A 23,287-nucleotide genomic window follows, 5' to 3' on the forward strand; every position below is an offset into this window, starting at 1 on the left:
TCATGCTTTAGATTGAGTAGTTAGACATGACGGCTCAATACCAGCTTTCCGAGTTGTAATGTATGTGATATCTATAAATCTCAATGGAATTGAATGAGTTGAGGGCTACAAGCAACAAAATAATCCAAAGGTAAACGTACATTACAAAAGAAATATATTTTCACTACTATAAAAAAAAAATGCTATTTTCCAAATGTGTTTTAACATGTTCTCGGGTTTTGCCCCCCCAGCTAATGAAGAGGCTCTGTTTCAATGACCATCTCAATCTAGTGTTCAAGAAGTGAAATGTAGGTTGAATTTAAGCTTCATGTGCAAGCCATATCTAATTATAGTTTCAGTATTTGCTCCACGCTAATAAAAACTGGGCAGTGGACCGTAGTTTGGACACCCTTGTCTTAAAGGGACAGACAACGTCTAGTATGAATCACATTCTGTTTGCTCAAAGTTTTTAGGTATGCAAATGGCGAATTTTTGTAGTCGTCTGATAATGCAGGAAAATAATGTTTAAACAAAAAATTGTCACCGATTACAGGCACAACCATCCAGTGACATCATCTATACCCAGATGATTTATATTAGCCTTTTTGAAGCCTCAACTGGACAATTAAGACATTTTATGTTAAACTAATAAAAATAAACTGTCCTGCATCTGGCTGGCCACCGTCCCCTGCCTGATGCCCGCAGTTAGCTTCGCCGGTTCCACCTGCTTGTTTAGAACCAAAAGAAAATTGTTGCACTATTAAAACAAATCTTTTGAAAAATGGGTGTTGAACAAATAAAAGATTGTGTTTACACAGTTAGAGAAGGTTTGGAAATGCAATCACTGGTCTATTAGGATCCGACAGCTGTTTCTGGCCACCATAAAAAAGGTCAACTCTTTACGTTGCACGGTTTGGACAAACGTAGCGAGAGAATCTTAACATACACACACACACACACTCACACACCCATAAATCACACTTTATAAGGATTATAGATAAGATCCAGCAAACCCCCACCCACCCCTGCGACCCTTGTTAGGATAAGCGGGTTGGACAATGAATGAATGAATAATAAAAATAAATTAAAGCTAAGAATGTCAAGAACAATTCTTACTAATAAAAATTAGCAAATCCGCTTGGAAAACACATTAAACGTAACCAAACTGAAGGAAAACTATTCCGAAATAATCTAAAACTATCACCATTTTAACACACGCTAATACACAGGTGCAGGCGATATCCTAATGACGTCACAAAGAAGGGCTGGCAATCCAAACCAATACTCACATTGTTTACCAGTATTGATAAATCATCTGCTTTCTTAAAATACCAGGCACAATCAAATGCAACGGTGAGTTGATTCAGGATTTTTTTGTTCTATTTATGGATCGAACACATGCTGTGAATTTCAATTTTTAGTCCCCTGTCAGAGAACAGCAGTTAGTAAAAGTATGGAAATGTTCAAAATGCAAACTGAAATGATTATTTATAGTGCATATTAGGTTCATCCTGATTTCACTTTTTATCAGTAGTGCATTTTTGCCTTGCAAGCTGGCTCATAACTCACTTTGTGTTTGTTGTATAATAGCCTGCTGCTGCATGCAGTTGTCTTTGTTGCATGCTAAGTCATATATTCACATACTGTACTAATATGGGCACATTTCGATAAGCGTCACTGTGTTCCACCATTATGTGTGGATTTTTCTAGTGTGGAGCAGGGTAGAGCTGCAAAAAGAGAAACAATTGGACTATCTGTGAAAGAAGAAGTTGTGGCGGGTGGCATTTATGATGGCATTTGTGGGCGAGAAAATGTGTCTTCTGTGTGGGAGGGAGAGTGACAGCATCATGCGGGGTAACAAGGGATCTTTGTGATTAGGATGAGATGGGCCTCCTAGAAGGCCTGCTGAAGGTGCAAAGATCACGGCCAATTGCCCATTCTGCCAAATCAGTAACTCATCGTAATTATAGAAAAGAGAAGTCAAAGAGACTTTTTCATGCTTCTGGGAAATCACCCTTATGTGTGCCCATTCCAAAAATATGAAGCCAAATTTACATTTGAGTCTTTATTTATAATTATCTGGCAGGCACAGCCTAACTTTTCAGTTGACTGTATGTATTGTATTTTCAGTATTGTAGACTGAGTTTTAAACATCATCTTGTCTTTAAAAACTGCATATCTGAGCTCACTGAGCCGCCATCTGTCAACTTTGACTAGCTTCAAATTGTTCAGACATGGATTAACATCTGATGGGTGTCACAGCTGCCTCACTTTTCTACTTGGGTTGCTCCCCGGAGGTCCCATAATGTGGGTCGGCCTGTGTAACAAGACGTCAGATGTTTATCTTTACTTGGTTCATCTGCCACTTCTCCATTTTTGATACCAGTCTGAAAAGATAGTTTTGACTGGGGGAGTGTTGTAAAGTATTTCATGGAGATCATTTCCTTTGCCTTTGCTGAAACAAATTAGTTCCACGGCCAGCCGTGTTGGCTTTCGTGCGCTTCAGGTCTTTTCCCGGCTTGTTTTCCCATGCACATCTGACAAGCATTTCCGCCCTCCTCCTCCATCTGCCCATGTATCCATCCATCTCCTCTCAGTATTGGCAGTTGTTCCAAAGGCGCCAAATTGCTGAAACATAGTTCTCATGTAATCTCCACGAACATGAGGTCACTTTGTTTCTTTGGGCTGTTTTTCTAGTGGGGTGAGAGGCCAGAAGAGAACATCTGGGTGCATGGTGCCAAGGTTTCCTATTTCTGCTTTTATTTGCTAGTTTTTTGCTCACTTGTCAGAGAATCTACATCAAAGATTTAGTAATACACATCTTTGCCGTGGGATACGTCGTTGCTATGGTTTCCTTAGGAGGGCCATTATATCTACTTAGTATGGGTGACACGATTCATCGAATGAACATCAACTAATCAATAATAATTCATGGAAAGAAAAGGTGGAAAGCAGTAAATATTCTTTTTTAAAAAAAATGTCTTTACATTTATTAATTTTTCATTTAGTAACAAGTAAAAACAAACAAAACAGCAAAAATAGTAACTATTCTTTTTTCAAGAAAAGAAACTGTAAATGATCTATAATTTTCAATTAAAAAAGAATGTTTATTTACTTTAAATGAAAATATGGGTGAGGAAAACATTCTTTGTAGTCCTCAAACTTGGATTTAGGACTCCAGAATGTATATTTAAATCTCTCAGGGACAATGGTCATCATGGTGGACAACTATTCAAAACTTAACATTTAAGACCTTTAACCTTTCTAGGCCAAGTGATTCATATTTTTGAATGAATTTGGTCGGTCCTTACTGTGTGGAGTTTGCATGTTTTTCCCGGGCTTGCATGGGTTTTCTCCGGGTACTCCAGTTTCCTCCTACATGCAGGGTAGACAGGTTGAACACTCTAAATTGCCTCGAGGTATGAGTACGAGCGTGATTGGTTGTCTGCCTACGTGTGCCCTGCGATTGGCTGGCCACTGATTCAGGGTGTGCCCCGGCTGGTGCCCATAGTTAGCTGGAATAGATTCCAGCACCCCTGCAACCCTTGTAAGGATAAGCGGTTCGAAAAATGAATGTATCAATAATATTTTGAACATACACATTTCTGAATTAATACACAATTAATTAAAGCTTATAAATTGTTAAAAACATAAATACAAACTACATACTTACAGACCCAATTAACACTGTAAGGTAGATTTTTATCATAGTATTTAACTCATTGCATATCATTGACAGCTATGGATGCCCCAAATACTCTCATCTTCCAGTACTTTTTGCAGAATGAACGTACATTCATTTGCCCCTCCTAGTCCAAATGGATTGGACATCTTGCAACCAATTAGATTATCAAGTGCTCTTTAAAGGTAAAACAACAACAACAAAAAACTAATTTGTGCATGAAAGGGTGCAATTTCAGTGTCGGGAAAACATGAAGTCAATACACAATTTACTTTCATGGACCGCGCAAAATGATTTTGAGGGCCGAATTAGGCATCTGGGGACCCGAATTTAACACTGACGATTTAGGTCACATGTGTCTAAGTGGCGGCCCGGGGGCCAAATCTGGCCCGCCGCATCATTTTGTGTGGCCCGGGAAAGTAAATCATGAATGCTGACTTTCTGTTTTAGGATCAAATTAAAATGAAGAGTATAGATGTTTATTAAATTTCCTGATTTTCCCCCTTTTAAATCAGTAATTGTAATTTTTTAATCCATTTTTTCTTTGTTTTTAGTTCAAAAATCATTTTGTAAAAACAAAAAATATATATAAAAAGCTCAAATGGTCCGGCCCGCATGAAATCAAGTTGACGTTAATGTGGCCCGCGAACCAACCCGAGTTTGACACCCTTGATCTAGGTGGATAATACACCATAGTTTTGGCAAAGCTCAGGTCAGCGCCGCTGTGATTGTCACCACAAGTGCCTTCTGTCTGTGATGAATTTTATCAGGGCTTCAAGTTTTTCACCGGTCGTCTCATTTGCTGGAATTTCCCACCAGTAACACAAGTTGCTCTTTGTCTACAGAAAATTGACTGCAAAGCTAGACAAAGCTATAAGAGAGGTTTCAAATTGTTGTGAAGCACTTTCAGTGGTCTTGTCTTGCACAAGACCGTGCAGTCATGCTGGTTTCTGTCCTTCAAGTTATTTAAGAGAAGCAATGGCTTGAACCATTTCCACATGTCCATGGAGATTAAACTTTCAGCAGCCTCGAGTGCAATCCGTTGAAGCGCCATTCAAACATTCATCCATTTAGATCAGTTCAGACCGCAGCTGCGGGAGCCGTGGCGATCCACCGGGACTGAAAGCGGAAGAGCAGGTGCTGCCAATTGGGAGCCGACCACCCATATCCACTTGGACAATATCCTGCGCGATCCCTATTCACAGAAATGTGATGAGTGTGTGAAAACATGTTCCAGGCGCAACACTTGTTTGACTTGGTTTCGCCACGCAGCAGTTGGTGCTCAATTTTGACTTCACCCCTCACTAATGGAATGTCATGTCCTGTTTGCCCCCAGTTTGTTTCCTTTTGTGAATGATGGTTTTCCCCCTTGGACTTAGCACAATGTGCTCTTACATCATTTGGAAACAAGCTGACCTCTCTGACCCCTTAATGCACAGAATTCAATTTTCTGCTGTTTTTTCTCATGAATCTGCCACGCAGGATATCCCTTCCATTCCCAATGGAAGCATTTGCCTGGCCAAAACCTTCCTCCCTTGTGATGCCGACTTGTGAGAAATAGACTTGTTGCTCTCCAGACAGCTTTGAGAACTTTATTATCAAGACTTCCCATTATTGAGACAGTAGATTTGAACCAGAGCTTGTTTTTGCAGTCAAGAATAGACAAAAAAAGAAGTCAAAATGGAAGTTGTAGGCAGAAAAAGCTTTAATAAAGTACAGGTTTGTGGTAGGTAGCTGTTTAAAGTGCAGTGTACTTCTAGAGTGGAATGTCTGCCAATGTGCCAATTGAATTTCGATATTATGTTCGCGTTTTTTGTCATTATTCTCAACTGTTGGGTCACCAACTCATTTTGGGTGCATTGCAAATAGATAGTAACATAAAGTTTATATATATTTTCATGTTCGGGTCTCTTTTGATGCAGTAATCCAGGTGTAGAGTGACAATAGTTGAGAATCTATGGTCTAGTGCAAATGTGTCAAAGTGGCAGCCCGGGGGCCAAATCTGACCCGCCGCATCATTTTGTGTGGCCCGGGAAAGTAAATCATGAGTGCCGACTTTCTGTTTTAGGATCAAATTAAAATGAAGAGTATAGATGTATATTAAATTTCCTGATTTCCCCCCTTTTAAATCAATAATTGTATTTTTTAATATTTTTTTTCTGTGATTTTAGTTTAAAAATGATTTTGTAAAATCTAAAAATATATTTAAAAAAAGCTAAAATAAACATTGTTTTACATCTAGAAAAACTGAATATTCAGGGCTTTTAATCCAGTTCTTTTAATCCATTTATATAAAAAAATCTAAATATTATATCTAAAATGGTCCGGCTCACGTGAAATCAAGTTGAAGTTAAAGCGGCCCGCGAACCAACCCGAGTCTGACACCCTTGGTCTAGTGCATCCACCTCACATCCTGGGTCTGACCCAGGATCTGTTGTGTGCAATATTCACCTTGTCCCCATGAGTTTTCTCCAAACCCTTTAGCTTATTCAGATAAAAAGGATGTCTAGTGAATTCTGAATCCTAGAGGTACTCATATACACTACGGTGTTTTATGCTGTGTTTTTTCCCTCCTGTACATGGCTTTTTGCACAACACAATAACAAAGTGGCACAAGATTGCATGCAAAAAATCCATCCAGCGTTCTAACATTACTGTCTCTTCCTGCACTGCAGAGCAAAGCACTTTGTCTCTGCTCCAGCTCATCGGAGATCCACCACCTGATGATATCGGTCGTGTCGTCGGGCCCGGCGACGTCCCTGCCTACGTCTTCACCTCGGCGGCGGTTTCTGGTCAACCGGCCTTGGCCCACGTCCCCAACCCCTTCTACCGCCACTTCTCCCTCCTCTTCCGTGTGAAGCCGTCCACTTCTGCCGCCTCCGTCCTCTTCTCCATCACCGACGGGCCGCAGAAGCTTATGTACGTGGCGGTCAAGCTCAGCACCATGAAGGCGGGCCGTCAGAAAGTGCAGCTTTTCTACACCGAGCCCGATTCGGAGGTCTCGTATGAGGCCGCCAACTTCGACGTGCCGAGCCTCGTGGGCAAGTGGAGTCGTTTCTCGCTGTCGGTCTATGAGGACCAGGTGACCTTCTACCAGGATTGCGACTCGGCGCCACGTATGGTGAATTTCGAGCGCTCGCCGGATCCCATGGAGCTTGACTCAGGGGCCGGGATCTTTGTCGCTCAGGCCGGGGGGGCCGACCCGGACAAATTTCAGGTTAGCAGGCAATATTTAATGATCATGACGTGTGTAATGGTCTTACAAAATTAGCATGGGTGTTTGGCCTTTTGGCTGGCTCGTACAATTTTTTTTTAAACAACTCATTTCAAAAATAAATAAATAAAGAAAAACGTACTTTGACCCAAGAAAAATCCTCTAAATTGGTGAGCTCGTCTAAAATATGATTCCATTAAAAAAATCATAATTAAAATTGTAATCTGTGAAATAATCCAAGTTTAAATAAATGAGTGAGTACAATACATACAATATTTTTTTAGCCTGTAACCATCCAACTTTATTACAGTCAGAATTCAATAGTATATTCTTTTCTGATTACATTAAAATGACAGATTAACCATTACATCCTAAAACTGCTGATTTCTTCCTAAATTGTTTTTCAATCTCTTTTCCCTTCCTTTCTTACTCATTTGGTTTTCTTTTTTTTTTTTGGTTTGTAAAATACAAAAGTAGTCTGGGGACATAATTTTCCACAACAACAATGAAAAAAAACACATTTGTGAATTTAAATATGGTTAATATGAGACCGACGTTGAACGTGATGAGGTGTTGCATGGTCATAGTAAGAAAAAAATTGGTTTGAAGCAAAATACCATTTTTACTACTTTTGAACTGGGAGGAATTTGCTTTTGGTCGAAGAGAACAGGACAGGTTTGAACTGGAGACCACAATTTTCATTTATGCTTATGTCAAAAAATAACTCGTAAAAAAGACGCGTTAATTACTATAAACCATTTTTAGGGCATATTGGCTCGCATATTTCATTCCCATCACTTGTGTGTCTCTAGGGTGAAATTGCAGATCTGAGGCTGGTGGGAAACGCTCGGGCTGCAGAGCGCTTGTGTGATGACATTGACGACGATTCTGACGTTGTGAGTAATACTGCCTTTTCCCCCTTTGAGACTTGACGCCTGAACCCTGACATTCCACCTCTCAGGCCTCAGGCGACTTTGGCAGCGGTGAAGGGAGCCGGGGGCAGATGGGAGACAAAGTGAACGTAAGCAGTAATAATATGTTAATAAGCAAAATAAGCACTGGTGTCAAACTCAGGGCCCACAGATTAGATGCGGCCAACCACGTGATTTTCCGTGCACTGCCAAAGTAAATTATTTGAACTGATGTGTCCATGTTCCATTAAAAAAAAAATCTAATTGTTGTCACTATTAGAAAAGATAACATGTAGCCAGATTTTCTTGTTGCTAATCTGCCTTTTAAAATAAATTGAATAGTAATTGAACAGAACATTTCTCTGGCCTTGGATTAAAAGAACATAACTAATCAAACAACTCATGCCTGGGTGGCCATAATTTTTTGCCAATTTGTATTATTTTTAAAATCATTTATTATTCTCTTATATTCATATTATAAGATTTTTTTGTTGTTATTATAAGTTGCGCCTGCTCCAAACTTTAACCCAGTTGTTGGAGATAATGCACAAATGAGATTATACAGTATTTATTGTATTTCTCACTGAAATTGTCAAAATTTAATGTGAATATTTACATACACGGTCTACTTGTCACCCTAACATTTCAGGTTAGGTGTCGAAGTTTAAAAAAAAAAAGGTCTGGGCCCCTGCATATCATTCAATGAGTTGTGTTTAAGTAGAATAATAAGGCCATTCTATATTTACTATAGTAGACGAAGGACATAAAGAAGCTTTGACGAAACTAAGTAGGATGTGGCCCGTGATAAAGATGAGTTTGACACCCCTGTTCTAAAGACTACCTTTTGTTATTTGACACATTGTAAACAGACACGGCTTGTCATATTTTTCCTCCAGACAACACCGGCATCGTTTAGGCCTTTGCCAGAACCCCCACTTATAAGCTCAAAAGGAAGCAGACTGAAAGAAACTGGTAAAGTGAACTTGGTTTCTATAATTTCACGAGATGAATGGTGAAATGGCTCTCTCTAGTGGAATTATTGCACTGCCATTTTTTTTAATGAGTGACTTTATGGGCGAAATTTGGTTTCGTAATGCAGTAATTAGCCATCGTGAGAGACTGGTTACAATTAATGCATTAGGACTCTTTATATTGCGTATGTATGTATATATATATATATATATATATATATATATATATATATATATATATATATATATATATATATATATATATATATATATATATATATATATATATATATATATATATATATATATATATATATATATATATATATATATATATATATATATATATATATATATATACACAGACACTCCTCAACTTACGAACGCAATTGGTTCCGAGCGATTGTTCATAAGTTGAATTTGTTTGTAAGTTGATTTAGTGCTATATTTTGTATTATAATTTATGTTTAAGGCCTATATAAGTATATTGAAGGTTTATATAAGTGCATTTGTATGTTTAAGGCTTGTATAAGTAACACGCATTGGTTTGTACTGAAAAAAAAAAAATTTAATAAAATGGAGAGAATATGTACAGTACTGTAGAGAGATAGATTTATGTATTAGAAACTGGCCAAAAGAAGCGACCTAATGACGATTGCACAGTTTTCTTCTTTTTTTCATCATAAATGATGCAGTAGCACTGTATGGCATCATTCAATTGATTTGCAAACTTTGTGCAACGTTCAATATTTGGGTCCTGCTGCTCGATCTTTCTGTTTATAAATGGTACTGAATGTGCAACGCTCACCACTTTCTGACGCGCATCAAGCTTCGTTATTATTGCCACTCGTTTTAAATGAAATGGCTTTCCTCTTCCTTGCAACTCCCTCAATAGAAGCCTTTAGCTTTTTACCAACCATATTCAATATTGGATGCATGAGATATTTAATGATACAAATGAAAAAGGTTCTTTGCACACTGGAGATACATTCACGCACTTCTTCTTCGTTGCAATGCGGAAGGTAGATGCTGGGTGAGCTGAGCTCTCACAGCGCCAGGCGTCGGTATTAGCGGCGGAAAGAAGTACTACTCCGAAAAAGACGCGAAAGACAAAATTGGACTTGCGAACATTTTTGGACTTAAACGCAATTTGCAGACATGTTCGTATGTACCGTTGTTCGTAAGTTGAATGTTCGTAAGTAGGGGAGCGTCTGTATATATATAGAGAGAGAGAGAGAGAGTCCTAAAGCATTAATTGTTATATATATATATATGTATGTATGTATATATATACATATATATATATATATATATATATATATATATATATATATATATATATATATATATATATATATATATTATATATCTTTTGTATTTTTTTTATGTTGTACGTGCAATATACAATAATAAAATATCATTTTATAGGCCAGACTGGTATGCCAAATTACGTTAATATTTTGATCTGTGTGAGCCAAAATGTGACAGGTCTTTTGGAGATTAGTTTTTATAATTATTATTTAATTACCAAAAATAGTCACTTTTCTTTAAAAGGGTTCAAATAGACTATGATAGGCGATTATTTATTTATTTAGTTTTATTTTGCAAATTGTACCTTTTTTATACTTTTTTTTTTTTTTTTTTTATTTAATTAGGTTTAAGTGGCGCTAAAGGAGAGAAAGGAGACAGAGGAGAGAAAGGCACCCGAGGCGACAGAGGCCAAATGGGGCTAAAAGGAGACGCCGGTACTGGCTCCTTCTCGCAAGCTGGAGGTGGAGGACAAAAGGTGGAATGCTATAGTATATATACTTGTTATATTGTCTTACATGGAAATTTCCACTATTAAAACTGCATCAAACAATGTCTTTTTAGGGAGAGAAAGGAGAAAAGGTCTGTAAACATTTAATTGTTTGTTTACATAGTTTTTTTGTTTGTTTGTTTTAATCCCACAAGAAGAAAAGTGACAATCTGCCGTGTACGTTTCACCACTAGGGAAGTACAACCTTTGGAAGTAAAGGAGAACGTGGTCTCCCGGGTCCACCTGGGCCATCTGGAGCTGCGGCTGAAGTGGTCCAAATCGGGGATGCTTCAGTGACGCAGCGGGTGGCCGGACCTCCGGGCAGGGATGGATTTCCTGGTCTACCAGGAGCTGATGGAAAACCTGTGAGACAATTTAAGAATCTGATTGGTTTTTGCATTCATTTTGTAATGACTGTTTCTAATTGACTGTGGCTAAATTGACTGTGAATAATGTTTCAGGGGAACCCAGGAGAGGATGGAAAAGTTGTAAGTTTATTTAATATATAGTATTTTAATAAATGTACACTGTGCACACTCAAATTCACAGTTGAAATTGTGCTTCTCGTGCTTTTTCTCAGGGTCTTCCAGGGTTTCCGGGAACTCCTGGCGATCCTGGTGCTCGAGGACAAAAGGTTTAATCACAGTTGAAATACAATGAGCTTTTACTTAATCACATAATTTTAACCTCTGAACCACAGGGTGAGCGGGGAGAAGGATTAGCTGGACCCAGAGGTATTCCAGGACCCCCTGGACCTCCTGGACCAGGAACTGGAAATCGTCCGGTATGTCAACTTCTTATTGACACCATGTCAATGATTTTATTTTTTTATTTTTTCTTATTGTGTTATATCACAGACTTTTGTTGACATGGAGGGCTCAGGATACTCAGAATGGGAGAAGATCCAGGTATGCAAGGGCTTTGGAAACCTCAGAGTATACACAAACTAACTGTATGCTTGAGACCTAAAAACTAGGTTTTTGGACTATTGTGTGCTCTCTGGAAATGCCGAGGTGTGCAAATTCGTATTCCCGTTAGTCAGGAGTAAAGACACTGACATGTCAGCAAAACTAAGAAAAATAGAATCAATGTGTGGGTGCACCAAAATGTGCAGGGTCTAAAAGGGTTTTGGAAATATTCATCTTGTCATTTATATTTCAGGGTCCTCCAGGTCTCCCAGGCCCTCCAGGTCCCCCCGGCATCCCTGGTACATCAGTTTCACTCGGAGATGATGGCCCAGTTGCCTTTGGGCCTCCTGGACCACCTGGAAGGCTAGGGGTCCCGGGTATACCGGTATGTATATACTACTTGTGCCTTGGTTTGAGAACTACTTCGTAATCACTTTTGATTAACCTGCTAAGGTAATGTTGTTAAGCTCCAGCTGTTTGATTCCATCTTTTTTTGTAGGGTCCTCCTGGGGCTCCTGGTCTACCAGGCCAACCTGGACTCAGAGGAGAGAAGGTTGGGTTAAAATAGCAAGAATGTGGTGGTAACATGTATTGTAAAATGCCAAGTTTTCTTTACAGGGGGACCTTGGTGGGCTCAACTCACAGGGCGGAACTGGAGAAAAGGTGTGTTACGAGAAAGATAAATGAAATATGTAGGTAGTGATTGACACTTCTTATTATCGCAGGGTTCTCGTGGTGAAACTGGACTACCTGGGAGTCCAGGACAGACTGGCCTAGCCGGCCTTCCAGGCCCCATGGGCCCAGCTGGACCTCCAGGACGACCAGGGCCACCTGGGCCTCAGTACCCCTTTGGCTTTGTGAGTACACACTCAAGGTTTCTTTTTTTAAACTGCTGCCCAACAATCTGATTTACCTAAAAAAATTAATGCACTACTTTTAGGGACACTTTCACATATTTGTTTTATTCTATAATAAGGGACTACGTAATACTAAATATACAGATGAGCACTTAAAAAGGTCATTGATCCTCATATAGGCAGACCGGGGTGGCTTGGAGACAAATGGTGGCCTGCCAGGACCTCAGGTAAGTTTTAAATTGCCCTTCTAACAAAAGATCACGGATAAAATTTTGTCTTGTTTTCTAGGGTTCTGCAGGTATTCCAGGTCTGCCGGTAAGTCCTTTTGTTATGTCTCATTGATCTCAATCCAGATTTAAAATTATTTCATGATTTTTTATTAATGAGTTCTATAATTCCAACTCCAATCATCTGCTGGATATCTAGGGCAAACCAGGTTTCCCTGGATCCCCTGGCGACAAAGGAGCAGAGGGCCTAAGAGGCCCAACTGGACTTCAAGGTCTGGATGGCTTTCCTGGACTTTCTGTACGTTGGCTGACAAATTGATTCATTTATTTTTGGTCCTGCTTCTTTAATTTACTAGCTTTCAAATGCTCACACAATTGCGCTTTTCTTCGTTTCAAATCAGGGACAGAAAGGAGATAGAGGAGAAAAGGGTGAACATGTAAGTCATCAAAAGACAACGTTGAAAAAAACAGAGATAAAAATGTGCTGTATGTTGATTCACATTACAGGGTCTACCAGGACGTGATGGCGGGCAGCCCGGACCCCCAGGACCTCCTGGACCTCCAGGGCGGATCATTTATCCGAATGGTGATGTGAGTCCATAGTCCAAATGTAAATGTCGTGTTATTAACTCAATCCATGATCGACGTCATTAGCGACCAATAAATTAACACTCAAAAACCAACTATCCCCCGATACTAATCACCACACCTTTTGCGTCTCATTATGAAGTGTCTCACTTTCACACTCACTAACCGAGCTATGTCTTGCTATATAGTATGACAGCCATTATTGGACTGAAGGGTTGCAGGTGAGTCAATGCAGTCGTTGTTTGAGAAACAACGGCGCCCACAACATGCATTTACACTTTTGTCTTTCCTTGTCTCCGCCAGACGGGAGGTGGAATTCCAAGGCGAGATGGTTTTCCAGTAAGACAACCAGAAACTCTATAGAATTGTCCGATTTAAGGAAAGAGATAAATGTGCATATCACATGTTGTGTTGTCTTCTAGGGTCCCATGGGACCAAAGGGGGAAAAAGGTGAAACAGGTCTCCCTGGATTTGCCCCTCAAGTAAGACAATCCACTATGAAATAAAAAGTTAATGGTATTTGGGTTTGTGGTTCAATTTCAGGATACATGAATCTAAAGTGAATTAGTTTTTTGTTTTCTGAACTCTCAAGGCATTATTATTTGAATTATTGTTTTATTTTTTGCACAAGTTGCTATTCTTTAACAAGGACTTCCTGATGAAATTATTTCTTCGTTTCGTAATGTGAAAATGTGAACAGCATGATGAAGAGGACCGTTTGAAAACCATTCAAAATTGAATCAAGAAACAGATTACTCCATTCTATACCAAATAGCTATCGGTAATTATTAAGTTTACCTCCTTGTTGGACAATCACAAGTTGTGCCAAAAATAAACTGCATTTCCGGACATATGCATTCAAATTTAGAGTCAAATGTGGGTCACGTCTCATGATTTTAGTGCATTTTGGTTCATCCTGTAATTTGACTTAAAGGCCCAATATTCACGGTTGTATATACAAAAATGATCTATTCAGGGTCAAAAAGGAGAGCCTGGTGTCATTATGGGACCAGATGGGGGACCGCAGTACCTGGGAGGCCTGTCAGGAAGACCGGTTAGTATAAATTAATGTTATTTAAATTTCATTCAGCCCTATTCACAGAGGGTGGCATGGTGTAAATGTCACTGTGTGTTTGTTCGTAGGGAGATATAGGACCTCCAGGCCCAGTTGGACCTCCGGTATGTCAAGATAGATTTATTTACTTACTGAGTCAACACATTGTCACCTAATGGCTTAGCATTCTTCTGTTGTCTTTGAGTTATATAAACCTGTCTAATCTATTTTCTTCCAACAGGGCTTGTATGGTTCTCCAGGTCAAAAGGGAGAAATTGGACTTCCAGGTAGACCAGTGAGTAGCATTTCAACTATGTTTTAGTACTTTTAAAACCATCAGAAAACATCTTTTATTCCGTTAAAAAATTGGTGACTGCAATGGTTCAAATTGTAGTAGTATTTGGCATTAATGTGGCCCGTGGGCCAAACTGAGTTTGACACTGTTCTCTCGGAATAATAGTAACACAAAGCAAAACACAAAATAATGTCTAAAGTACTGGCAACAAAAAGAAGTATACCCCTGAGTGTAAATGCTTGTCAGCATGATAAAATTTGAAAGTGCTGACATAATGGCATTTCAAAAAAGAAACAGCATGTGTTTTCATCATTGATATTTTTCATTGATGCACAAGAAAGCCACTTCACTCATTTTTTTCTCCGAAGAAGGGATGTCTAACACTATCAATGGGTGCCAATGAGTTTAAAAAAGTGCCCAATAAAGGGTTAAAATTGAATATCATTCCCATGAAATGATACAAGATAAGAATAATGGAAAAGACTCTCAAATATGGTCTGTCTGAATGGAATGCATTTTAATTTGTAGGGTCGACCAGGACTGAATGGTATTCAGGGACAAAAAGGAGAGTCAGGTGGCGGCTCTGGATCGACATACTATGTGAGTATACATTCACAAGGTGATCCAGCAGAAGTAAATCTTTATTAACTTCAGTTACTACACCAATCACATTCCGATACAGGGCCCCCCAGGTCCGCCAGGCCCACCCGGACCTCCTGGACCACCATTTAGCGTGAGTCCAGATGTAACTTTGTTGAAAATGAAGCAATCGTCGGTCAAGACTGCGAATTTGTTGCAAGGCAATACATTGAAAAAAACAAAAAGAACAAACTAATTTTTTTTCTAAATGCTGTCCTATCTTATCCTAGGGATATGATGCCTATTCCAGGTATCAAGGTGAGTGCAGAATATCATAGGTTATTCCGTGAATAAATCATTTTTCTCAATATGTAGTTTTCGATCTCTCGTAGAATCTAAAGGAGAGAAAGGTGACCCTGGAACACCGGGCCTACCTGGCCTACCAGGTATTGCAGCTCCCACTAACGTGCATGTTTTCATTACTTAGGACCAAAGATAAGAGGAATATTTTTATTATGATTCAGGTACTGGGTCAAACTTTGACATATATGCCTTAAAGGTAAGCAAGACTCTTCCGCTTGACTGCATAGTCTGATTGTGCACATTAATACTGGAAATTGCACTCTCATTCTATCTCCAGAATGAGTTGAGGGGTGAAACGGGCTTGAAAGGAGAGAAAGGAGAACCAGGTGGGGGATATTATGACTCTCGCAACGGAGGAAGTGGAATTGGAACGCCGGGAATCCCTGGCCCTCCTGTGAGATCCTATTCATATGGTTTGAATGATGTTGTGTTAATTAAGAACAAAGCTATTAATCAATAACATGACACATTTTAGGTTGTTAAGACAGAAAATAGGAAGACAGCTTCCTACTAATCCCTTCTGGTTATTGCCATGGCAGCAAATGTGTAGCTTTACAAGCATTTGTACTGTACTCATAACATTTATTTTAGCATCATACTTCTTGTCTGATTAGGGCCCCAGAGGGGACTCCATAACTGGCCCACCAGGTCCACAAGGCCCAGCTGGTCCACCAGGAAGAGGATATGATGGCCCACCTGGACCACCAGGGCCACCTGGATCCCCTGGTACCCCCTCCTTCTCAGGGCCTCACAGGGGCACACATAGTAAGTTGGGTGAATATTTGTGAATATCTTTGATCGGCATAGACATAATTTGACCTTGTGTCTGTTGAAAAATAGCTATCAGTATTCCTGGACCACCAGGGCCACCTGGAACACCTGGATTTCCAGGACACTCTTCTAAGGTACAAAAATAAGAAAATTTAATGCAACAAAACAAAGTTTCTTGTTGCAATCACACTGTCTGCAAAAATGGTTTTGGTTTGACATAAACTGAGAAATCTATAAAAATCAGTTTAGTCACGACTTCTCACAACTCCAATCCTCCATGTAGGTGACCGTGTTTCCATCCTATGACATCATGACTGCCACTGCTAGAAGACAACCTGAGGGCTCGCTAGTCTACATCATTGACCGGACAGACCTTTACCTACGAGTTAGAGACGGGGTTCGACAAGTGCAGGTAAATAGTTTTTCTTTTTCAGAAAAAAGAATCTGAGCTGCAGCTTCTTCATGAACTTTGTATCCATTTTGTTTTTCAGCTTGGGGGCTATATCCCATTGCCAAGAGAAGACGTAAGTGTTTTTCATGCAGTTTTTATCCTTCAAATACATTTTCATTTGAATATACAAAAGCCATTATTTACAGGCTAATGAGGTTGCAGCGGTGGAGCCTCCACCGGTGGTCCCATACCCACCACACCATAACAATAACTCCCACGGCCAAGCGGAGAGGCCAGACCAAGTTCATCAGGACCGTTACGCCCAACCTGACCAACATCACACATACCAACCATACTTTCCATACCAAACAAACACTGATGAAAGAAACCGAAGCCCGCCTGATACCAGATACTACCCTGACAATCGACATACAGCTCAGCCAGATCCACGATACCCATCCCCAACAGACCCCAGATACCCCAGTTATACAGACCGGGTGAATTACCCAGACGGTCGTTATCCGGTCTACCCAGCACACGAAAACCCACCTTACTACGGTGTCACCCCTCAGCGAAGGCCCCCTCGACCTGTGGCCCAAACGCCAATCCACCATCACAGTTCTGGTCCCGGGGTGAGAGAAGCTGTTGATTATTAGCTGCAGTTGAGCAGTTGCATCATACAAGCAGTAACAATGCGTTTTGGGCCTTCTCCAGCTCCACATTATCGCCTTGAACCAGCCGCAGTCAGGATCCATGCGAGGCATTCGGGGTGCCGACTTCCTGTGTTTCACGCAGGCCCAAAGCATCGGAATGAAGGGAACGTTCCGGGCTTTCTTGTCCTCAAAACTTCAAGATCTCCACAGCATTGTGCGCAAATCGGATAGAGATCATATGCCAATCGTAAACTTGAAGGTACAGGAGATCTAGCACACAAAATGTTGCTATATTCTTGTTATATTAATGATCTTGTTTTGTCTTTACAGGATGAGGTTTTGTTTGACAACTGGGATTCAATTTTTAATGGTGGCATAATCAAGGAGAATGTCCCGATATACTCCTTTGATGGGAAAGATGTCCTACATGATAGCACATGGTATGTCCAGCCATCATACACTTTAGCAGTTGGCTAGTGTTTTTTGTTTTTTAACGATGATTAGGGTATACTTGCAAACATTTAATTGTCCTGTTCAGGATCGTAGGGTAGCTAAAGCCTCTTCCAAATGCCCTGGGTTACCTCCTGGAATTAATCACTGATTAACTGTGGTTGCCAGACTTTTGGGCTTTCACGCACACTGCAGAATTCCAATTTCTTTGCCCATAACAGGCATGCATCAGATTTTTTCCATGTATGGTGAACAGTCCGATTCTGTGATGGAATACATACTTATTTTTGCCATCAAGCAAATGATTTGTTTAACTGCACTTATTGGGTTTACCAAAATTCACAAAAATTGGCAAGGTGATAGAATTCTATCATGACCCTAAAGAGAAGAGTTTATTAACACAAATTGGGAACAGATTTTGGAAATGTTTATCAACAACTGCTGAAAACAATGTCATCAGTTTCAACCATCCAATCAGTATGTTTTTGGGATGTGGCAAGACTTTACCATGGCCTGAAGGAAGAACCAAAGTCTCTAAATAAAGGCAATTCTAAAGTTCAGGAACAGCCACTTTAGATGTTTATTATCAAAGTAGAAATTTCCGGAACAGCAATGGTGCTGTCCGTAGTGAACCATGTTTACCCAGCACATGTTGCCATGGAATTTAAGAAGGGGGCAACAAAGGAATAAAACAATTGTCCGAGAAATTGACACCTTCATGGCTCAATCGGTTTTGCAGCTGTCCATGCAAGCACGCCAAATGTCATGTGGAGAAAAACATTTTACAGTTAGTCAGGACAAAGATGAAGCTGTTTAGCCACAAAGAAGACATTCAGTATGTTCAGAAGCAACAACGCAGGGACTTCAAAACAAAGAACAGTAGCAACTGTCCAGTATGGGTGGGATAACATTACTGTCTAGTGCTACTAGTTCACAGCAAAAAGTCATCTCAAATCATGCTGACACGCAGACACAATTAGATGTTCTAATGATGAACACATTCACATGATTTTCTTTGAATGCATAAATCGGGTAATATAATTCTGATATGGCTGAATAAAACCAACTAAGAATAATGTGGTTTTCGTAGGCCCGAGAAGATGTTGTGGCACGGTTCCGCATCCAACGGTCAGCGTCAGGTTGACGGTTTCTGTGAGTCGTGGCGAATGAGCAGCCACGTCCTCTCTGGCAAGGCGTCCCCGCTGCAGAGTGGCAGTCTACTCCAGCAGACTCCCAGCAGCTGCTCCAGTTCATACGTTGTGCTGTGCGTGGAGAACACCTACGTTGGCCATAGCAGGAGATAAACCCTCATGTGCCATGGAGAGAATGTCAGAGCGCTTTAAACACCTTGCGCTACACAAGCCCACCATCAAAAACCTGCTTGTGACTTTTTTGTTTGTTTGTTTTACATTGTAAGTAATTTAGACGGTGCTACACGAAATGATCGGAAATGTGAAACAATAGTTTCATGTGGTTCTTGTGAAGATTTAAAAGTACTGCTCTTGAAAGAATTGAGGCCACTGCAGAATAATCCGTTCTGCTATATGTATACATTTTGGTTAAATGTATGTTTTATTGACTGACTAACAACAACACTTAGAAATCAGATCATTTTTGTACAGAAGATAAACTATCAAAGTATACTCGCCCAAAAGTCCATTGTATTTCTGGTCTCTTAGTTTTTCCTGAGCTGTACAAGAAAATAATTGGATGGAAGAACAATACAATCTATTTGTATGAATTGGCAGTTAAGAAATTGCACATTAACATAGCCTTTTTGGCCCTTATTATTATTATTATTTTTATAACCATGCCTTTTCTTGTGTTTGTCTTTTTACCAAAGAATTCCAAATGCTATCTTGAGACATTAGCCAAATTGACTTGATCCAAGTTTGTGCACGTAACAAAATGAAATCTAACTATGTAAAGATGCCAAAAAGCATATTTCTGTGTAATGGGAGCAGTGAATGCACGGCATTTAGCCACATATTGTAGCCTTTGTTGCATACCCTTGTGACAACCGCCCACTTGCACATGGACAAACATCAAAGTTCTGTTATATTTTGTAAACATGTCTTGTCTAGATTTTGAAATTGAGTTAAGCAGGGTGGTCCCATAACAGTGTTTGGCAGGGGAACTAACTCCTCATGACAATTTGATTTTTGAAAAAATCGGAATAATTTCCCGAGCTCTTGTGCTTTTTAATGAAAAAACAGTTGACTTCAATTAAAATATTTTTGTCAACCACTGGCCTGGCCCCTTGACTCTCACAGAGTAGAATCAGCCTGCTCCCAAGTCTTTCAGACGCCTCCACTCCAGCTGCCAACAGGTATGACCTCTTTTAGATTTTAACTAGCTTTGCTCTGCAATAGAGGAAGGGATATGATGAGGCGCTATATTATTAGTTCTGTATGCTGCATAAGTTAAAATACCCAGGAGAACAGGACCAAATTTGAATGCCTTTTGACCTTTTTTCTGACTCAATTCTCATCGCTAAATATGGACTGTGCTTTTCTGAGGACCTATTGTTTGTAGACATCCCAGGTTGAATTTCCCAATTCCATTTTGTTTCTCTCTGATTTGATCAGTATGCGATAATAAGCACACTCAGTCAGTTTGAAGCGAGTTAGTCAGTGTACAGTGTCTCTTCTGTAAAAAAAAAAGTTACAGAATTGAAGGCCTGCAAATTAAAAAAAGAATAGTTTTGTGTGTGACATTTCTTTTTGAGCAAAGCCCACCGTATCATTAATGACGAATTTGCCGTACCTGAATTTTAACCAACATTTCCACTCAGATGGCGGAACCGTGCACCTGTAACGAGTGTAACGACTCCCTTTACGGGCAGAAATTCATCCTGAAGGACAAACTTCCACACTGCATTAAATGCTATGAGACGCTGTACTGCAACGAGTGCATGGCCTGCGGGCAGCTCATTGACTGCAAAAGCAAGGTACAATTCTCATAATGCAGCTTCAGAGTCAGCCAATGTATTCAACACCATCTTCTATACGCCCACGCTTCTGTCAGGACGTGTCGTTCAAAAACCAGCACTGGCACGGCGAATGCTTCGTCTGCACCCGGTGCAATCGCTCTCTGGTGGATGAGCCTTTTGCCCCTCGGGATGACTTGTTGTTGTGCTCAGCCTGCTACTCTGATGAGTTCTCAGCCAAGTGCCATGCATGCCTGAGGGTTATAGCGCCAGGTGAGTGAGAACTCTTTACTGTTTTTTAACCTCAAGCAAAAGGTTTGCATTTAAAATGGTGAGACAAAAACAGGAGCTTTTTAACAATCCAATTAAAGAGTGATAGAAGAAACCTTTTGTTCATAGTAAACCTCGAAAACTTGCCATTTAAGAAACAATGATGGAACTTTCATTTGTTTAAAATGAGGTCTTTTAGACCATTGACTGCTCCAACATCTCAGCTGGGAAATTGTTAAATCTCATCCTGAATTTACGATGGTTAACTTCTCAAGTTCACTCTCTCAGATTCTTTGCTTAATTTACTCCATTCCAAGGTTCTAAGAAGATGGAGCATAAAGGCACCAGTTGGCATGAGAATTGCTTCATTTGCAAACTTTGCCAAGAGCCCATTGGGATGAGGAACTTTGTCCAGAAGGATGCCAACAACTACTGTCTGAGCTGCTATGAGATTAACTTTGCCCTGCAGTGCATTCATTGTATGAAGGTAGAACTTGTCATTGTCTACTGCAATTTAGCACTGTAATAGCTGTATGAAAAAAGAAGACATGTTCACTGTGTGCTGTGGTTATACTACAGCCCATCACCACCGGAGGGATCAATTACCATGACCAGCCCTGGCACAAAGAATGCTTTGTTTGCAGCGGATGCAAGCAGCAACTAGCTGGCCGCCGTTTCACTTCGCGAGATGATCTTGCCTACTGCTTCGATTGTTTCTGCAACTTGTTTTCCAAAAAGTGTACCTACTGCACCACCCCTATCAATGGTGAATGAGTCCTTTTCATTTGAATGTGTAATAACTACAGATGTCCAGATCACGCACACAATTTTTGCATGTGAGTCCCAGTCACCTGATTTTCAGAATCTGCCAAAACCGAGAAAATGTATTAAGGATGGGGAGTAGATATATAAAGATATAGTATATATACATATCTAACTGCCCCCTAGGTTAGACTCTCCTTGTGCCCTGCAATTGGCCGGCCACCTATTCAACGTGTCCCACGCCTGGTGCCCATAGTTAGCTGGGATAGGCTCCAGCACCACCCGCGACTCTTGTGAGGATAAGCGGTTAAAAAAATAAAAAAATGGATGAGGGGGGCTAAGATATTTTGGTTGCTGCCACCCACCCCTCCCAGTCAAAATGTATTGGATGTCTCTCCCCGTCAATGTAAGCTGAGTTAATACTTAAAAATGTAAACGAAAACATTTGGCAAACCCAATATTTGTTTTACCCAATTCCAATCCTCTGATAATGACTTGATCGGGCCCGATTTCCGATCGGTGACTTCCCTAATCATAACAACAAATACTAATAACAATAGTTTTTAAGAAATACATATACTGACACTGTTTCCATCAGCTGATTGGTGCATTGTTGAATAGTCTTGTGACATCCGCCCACATGCTTTTCTTTAACAATATTGGATTACAACGTTATTACATTATTTGGATCAGGCGTTGTTGTCATGCTCATATATCTGACAAATTTAATTTTGTCGCAGGTCTCGGAGGCAGCAAGTACATCTCGTTCAATGAGCGCCAATGGCATAATGACTGCTTCAACTGCAGAAAATGCTGCGTGTCACTGGTGGGCCAAGGGTTCCTGACATGCAACAATGACATCTTCTGCCCAGACTGCACCAAAGACATCTGACGGTGGGGCTGTGAAAGATACACTGAGTCCAATTATACACCATTGCTTTATTTAACCTATTCTGCATGGCACAACATAGCCATTGTGACTGCAAATATTTTACACCATCATCAAGATGTTTTAGATATAGGCTTTGAATCTGAAAAGTATCTTAATACTACAGGGTTCAGAGTCATTCTTGCAACTTCATGACTCCTTAAATAAAGGCAAGCGCAACTATAGAATTATGTGTCGTTATTGAAGAACACAGTATTTCCAATCTTAGAAAACTTCAGAAAAGAAAGTCAATTAAAAAGAATAAAGTATACATCATTCTAATCTTGTGTAACTCAATGATGTAATATCTGATCTATTTTATGAATTATATAACCATGGTGAGGTTTCACTAATCATAAGTTGCCCTGCATTGTTACTTCCCCCCTCTTATATAGGTAAAGTCCACAACTCTCTGGCAAAGTGAGGCATCAGACTTTTAAGGTAAGGATATTTTAGTCAAACCTTGTAAAAGATTAGAAACTTCATTTAATATTGGATCAGCTTTCATTATTTTTTTAAAGTTTTTTTTTTCTTCTTTTATTCGTCTATTTTAATTAATAATAATTAATAAGAATTAAGATTTAATTCTAAGTCATTTTTTAAATCTGTTATTTTATGCCTGCAGGTGAAGAAAAGACTGGCCACACCAATCAAACCTTATGTATGATACCAACTCATAAGTGTGCTAAAGTGTTTTCCTGTTAATA

At 39.9% G+C, this 23,287-nt stretch overlaps 2 protein-coding genes across 5 annotated transcripts in view; both read left to right on the forward strand.

The window, feature by feature from the left end:
* LOC144083467 (collagen alpha-1(XVIII) chain-like) overlaps positions 1-19,938 on the forward strand; it is a 28,861-nt gene extending 8,923 nt beyond the window's left edge. For 3 of the 4 annotated variants that reach the window (XM_077611385.1, XM_077611375.1, XM_077611359.1), the window contains 40 exons: positions 6,337-6,878; positions 7,688-7,771; positions 7,837-7,896; positions 8,683-8,758; positions 10,413-10,543; positions 10,630-10,647; positions 10,750-10,920; positions 11,017-11,043; positions 11,136-11,189; positions 11,256-11,339; positions 11,413-11,463; positions 11,717-11,848; positions 11,963-12,016; positions 12,082-12,126; positions 12,189-12,320; positions 12,500-12,547; positions 12,609-12,635; positions 12,747-12,845; positions 12,949-12,984; positions 13,055-13,138; positions 13,324-13,356; positions 13,439-13,474; positions 13,558-13,617; positions 14,112-14,189; positions 14,279-14,314; positions 14,431-14,484; positions 15,013-15,084; positions 15,167-15,217; positions 15,354-15,381; positions 15,456-15,509; positions 15,588-15,622; positions 15,704-15,820; positions 16,041-16,191; positions 16,267-16,331; positions 16,481-16,609; positions 16,689-16,721; positions 16,795-17,220; positions 17,303-17,500; positions 17,572-17,681; positions 18,782-19,938. In XM_077611385.1, coding sequence (XP_077467511.1) covers positions 6,337-6,878; positions 7,688-7,771; positions 7,837-7,896; positions 8,683-8,758; positions 10,413-10,543; positions 10,630-10,647; positions 10,750-10,920; positions 11,017-11,043; positions 11,136-11,189; positions 11,256-11,339; positions 11,413-11,463; positions 11,717-11,848; positions 11,963-12,016; positions 12,082-12,126; positions 12,189-12,320; positions 12,500-12,547; positions 12,609-12,635; positions 12,747-12,845; positions 12,949-12,984; positions 13,055-13,138; positions 13,324-13,356; positions 13,439-13,474; positions 13,558-13,617; positions 14,112-14,189; positions 14,279-14,314; positions 14,431-14,484; positions 15,013-15,084; positions 15,167-15,217; positions 15,354-15,381; positions 15,456-15,509; positions 15,588-15,622; positions 15,704-15,820; positions 16,041-16,191; positions 16,267-16,331; positions 16,481-16,609; positions 16,689-16,721; positions 16,795-17,220; positions 17,303-17,500; positions 17,572-17,681; positions 18,782-18,995 — 3,935 coding nt within the window. In that variant the 3' untranslated portion in view covers positions 18,996-19,938. The remainder of the gene's footprint in view (positions 1-6,336; positions 6,879-7,687; positions 7,772-7,836; positions 7,897-8,682; positions 8,759-10,412; positions 10,544-10,629; positions 10,648-10,749; positions 10,921-11,016; positions 11,044-11,135; positions 11,190-11,255; positions 11,340-11,412; positions 11,464-11,716; positions 11,849-11,962; positions 12,017-12,081; positions 12,127-12,188; positions 12,321-12,499; positions 12,548-12,608; positions 12,636-12,746; positions 12,846-12,948; positions 12,985-13,054; positions 13,139-13,323; positions 13,357-13,438; positions 13,475-13,557; positions 13,618-14,111; positions 14,190-14,278; positions 14,315-14,430; positions 14,485-15,012; positions 15,085-15,166; positions 15,218-15,353; positions 15,382-15,455; positions 15,510-15,587; positions 15,623-15,703; positions 15,821-16,040; positions 16,192-16,266; positions 16,332-16,480; positions 16,610-16,688; positions 16,722-16,794; positions 17,221-17,302; positions 17,501-17,571; positions 17,682-18,781) is intronic. The other variant, XM_077611365.1, reaches the window with a different exon arrangement.
* A 37-nt stretch (positions 19,939-19,975) lies between these two features.
* LOC144071128 (four and a half LIM domains protein 2-like) lies at positions 19,976-22,635 on the forward strand. The gene is made up of 6 exons (XM_077595982.1): positions 19,976-20,020; positions 20,486-20,641; positions 20,719-20,893; positions 21,208-21,377; positions 21,470-21,656; positions 22,393-22,635. The coding sequence occupies exons 2-6, from the start codon at positions 20,486-20,488 to the stop codon at positions 22,542-22,544; spliced, it is 840 nt and encodes a 279-aa protein (XP_077452108.1). The 5' UTR covers positions 19,976-20,020; the 3' UTR covers positions 22,545-22,635.
* Positions 22,636-23,287: the final 652 nt, after the last annotated feature.

This window comes from Stigmatopora argus, chromosome 1 (genome assembly GCF_051989625.1).
Source record: "Stigmatopora argus isolate UIUO_Sarg chromosome 1, RoL_Sarg_1.0, whole genome shotgun sequence".
Lineage (NCBI taxonomy): Eukaryota > Metazoa > Chordata > Actinopteri > Syngnathiformes > Syngnathidae > Stigmatopora > Stigmatopora argus.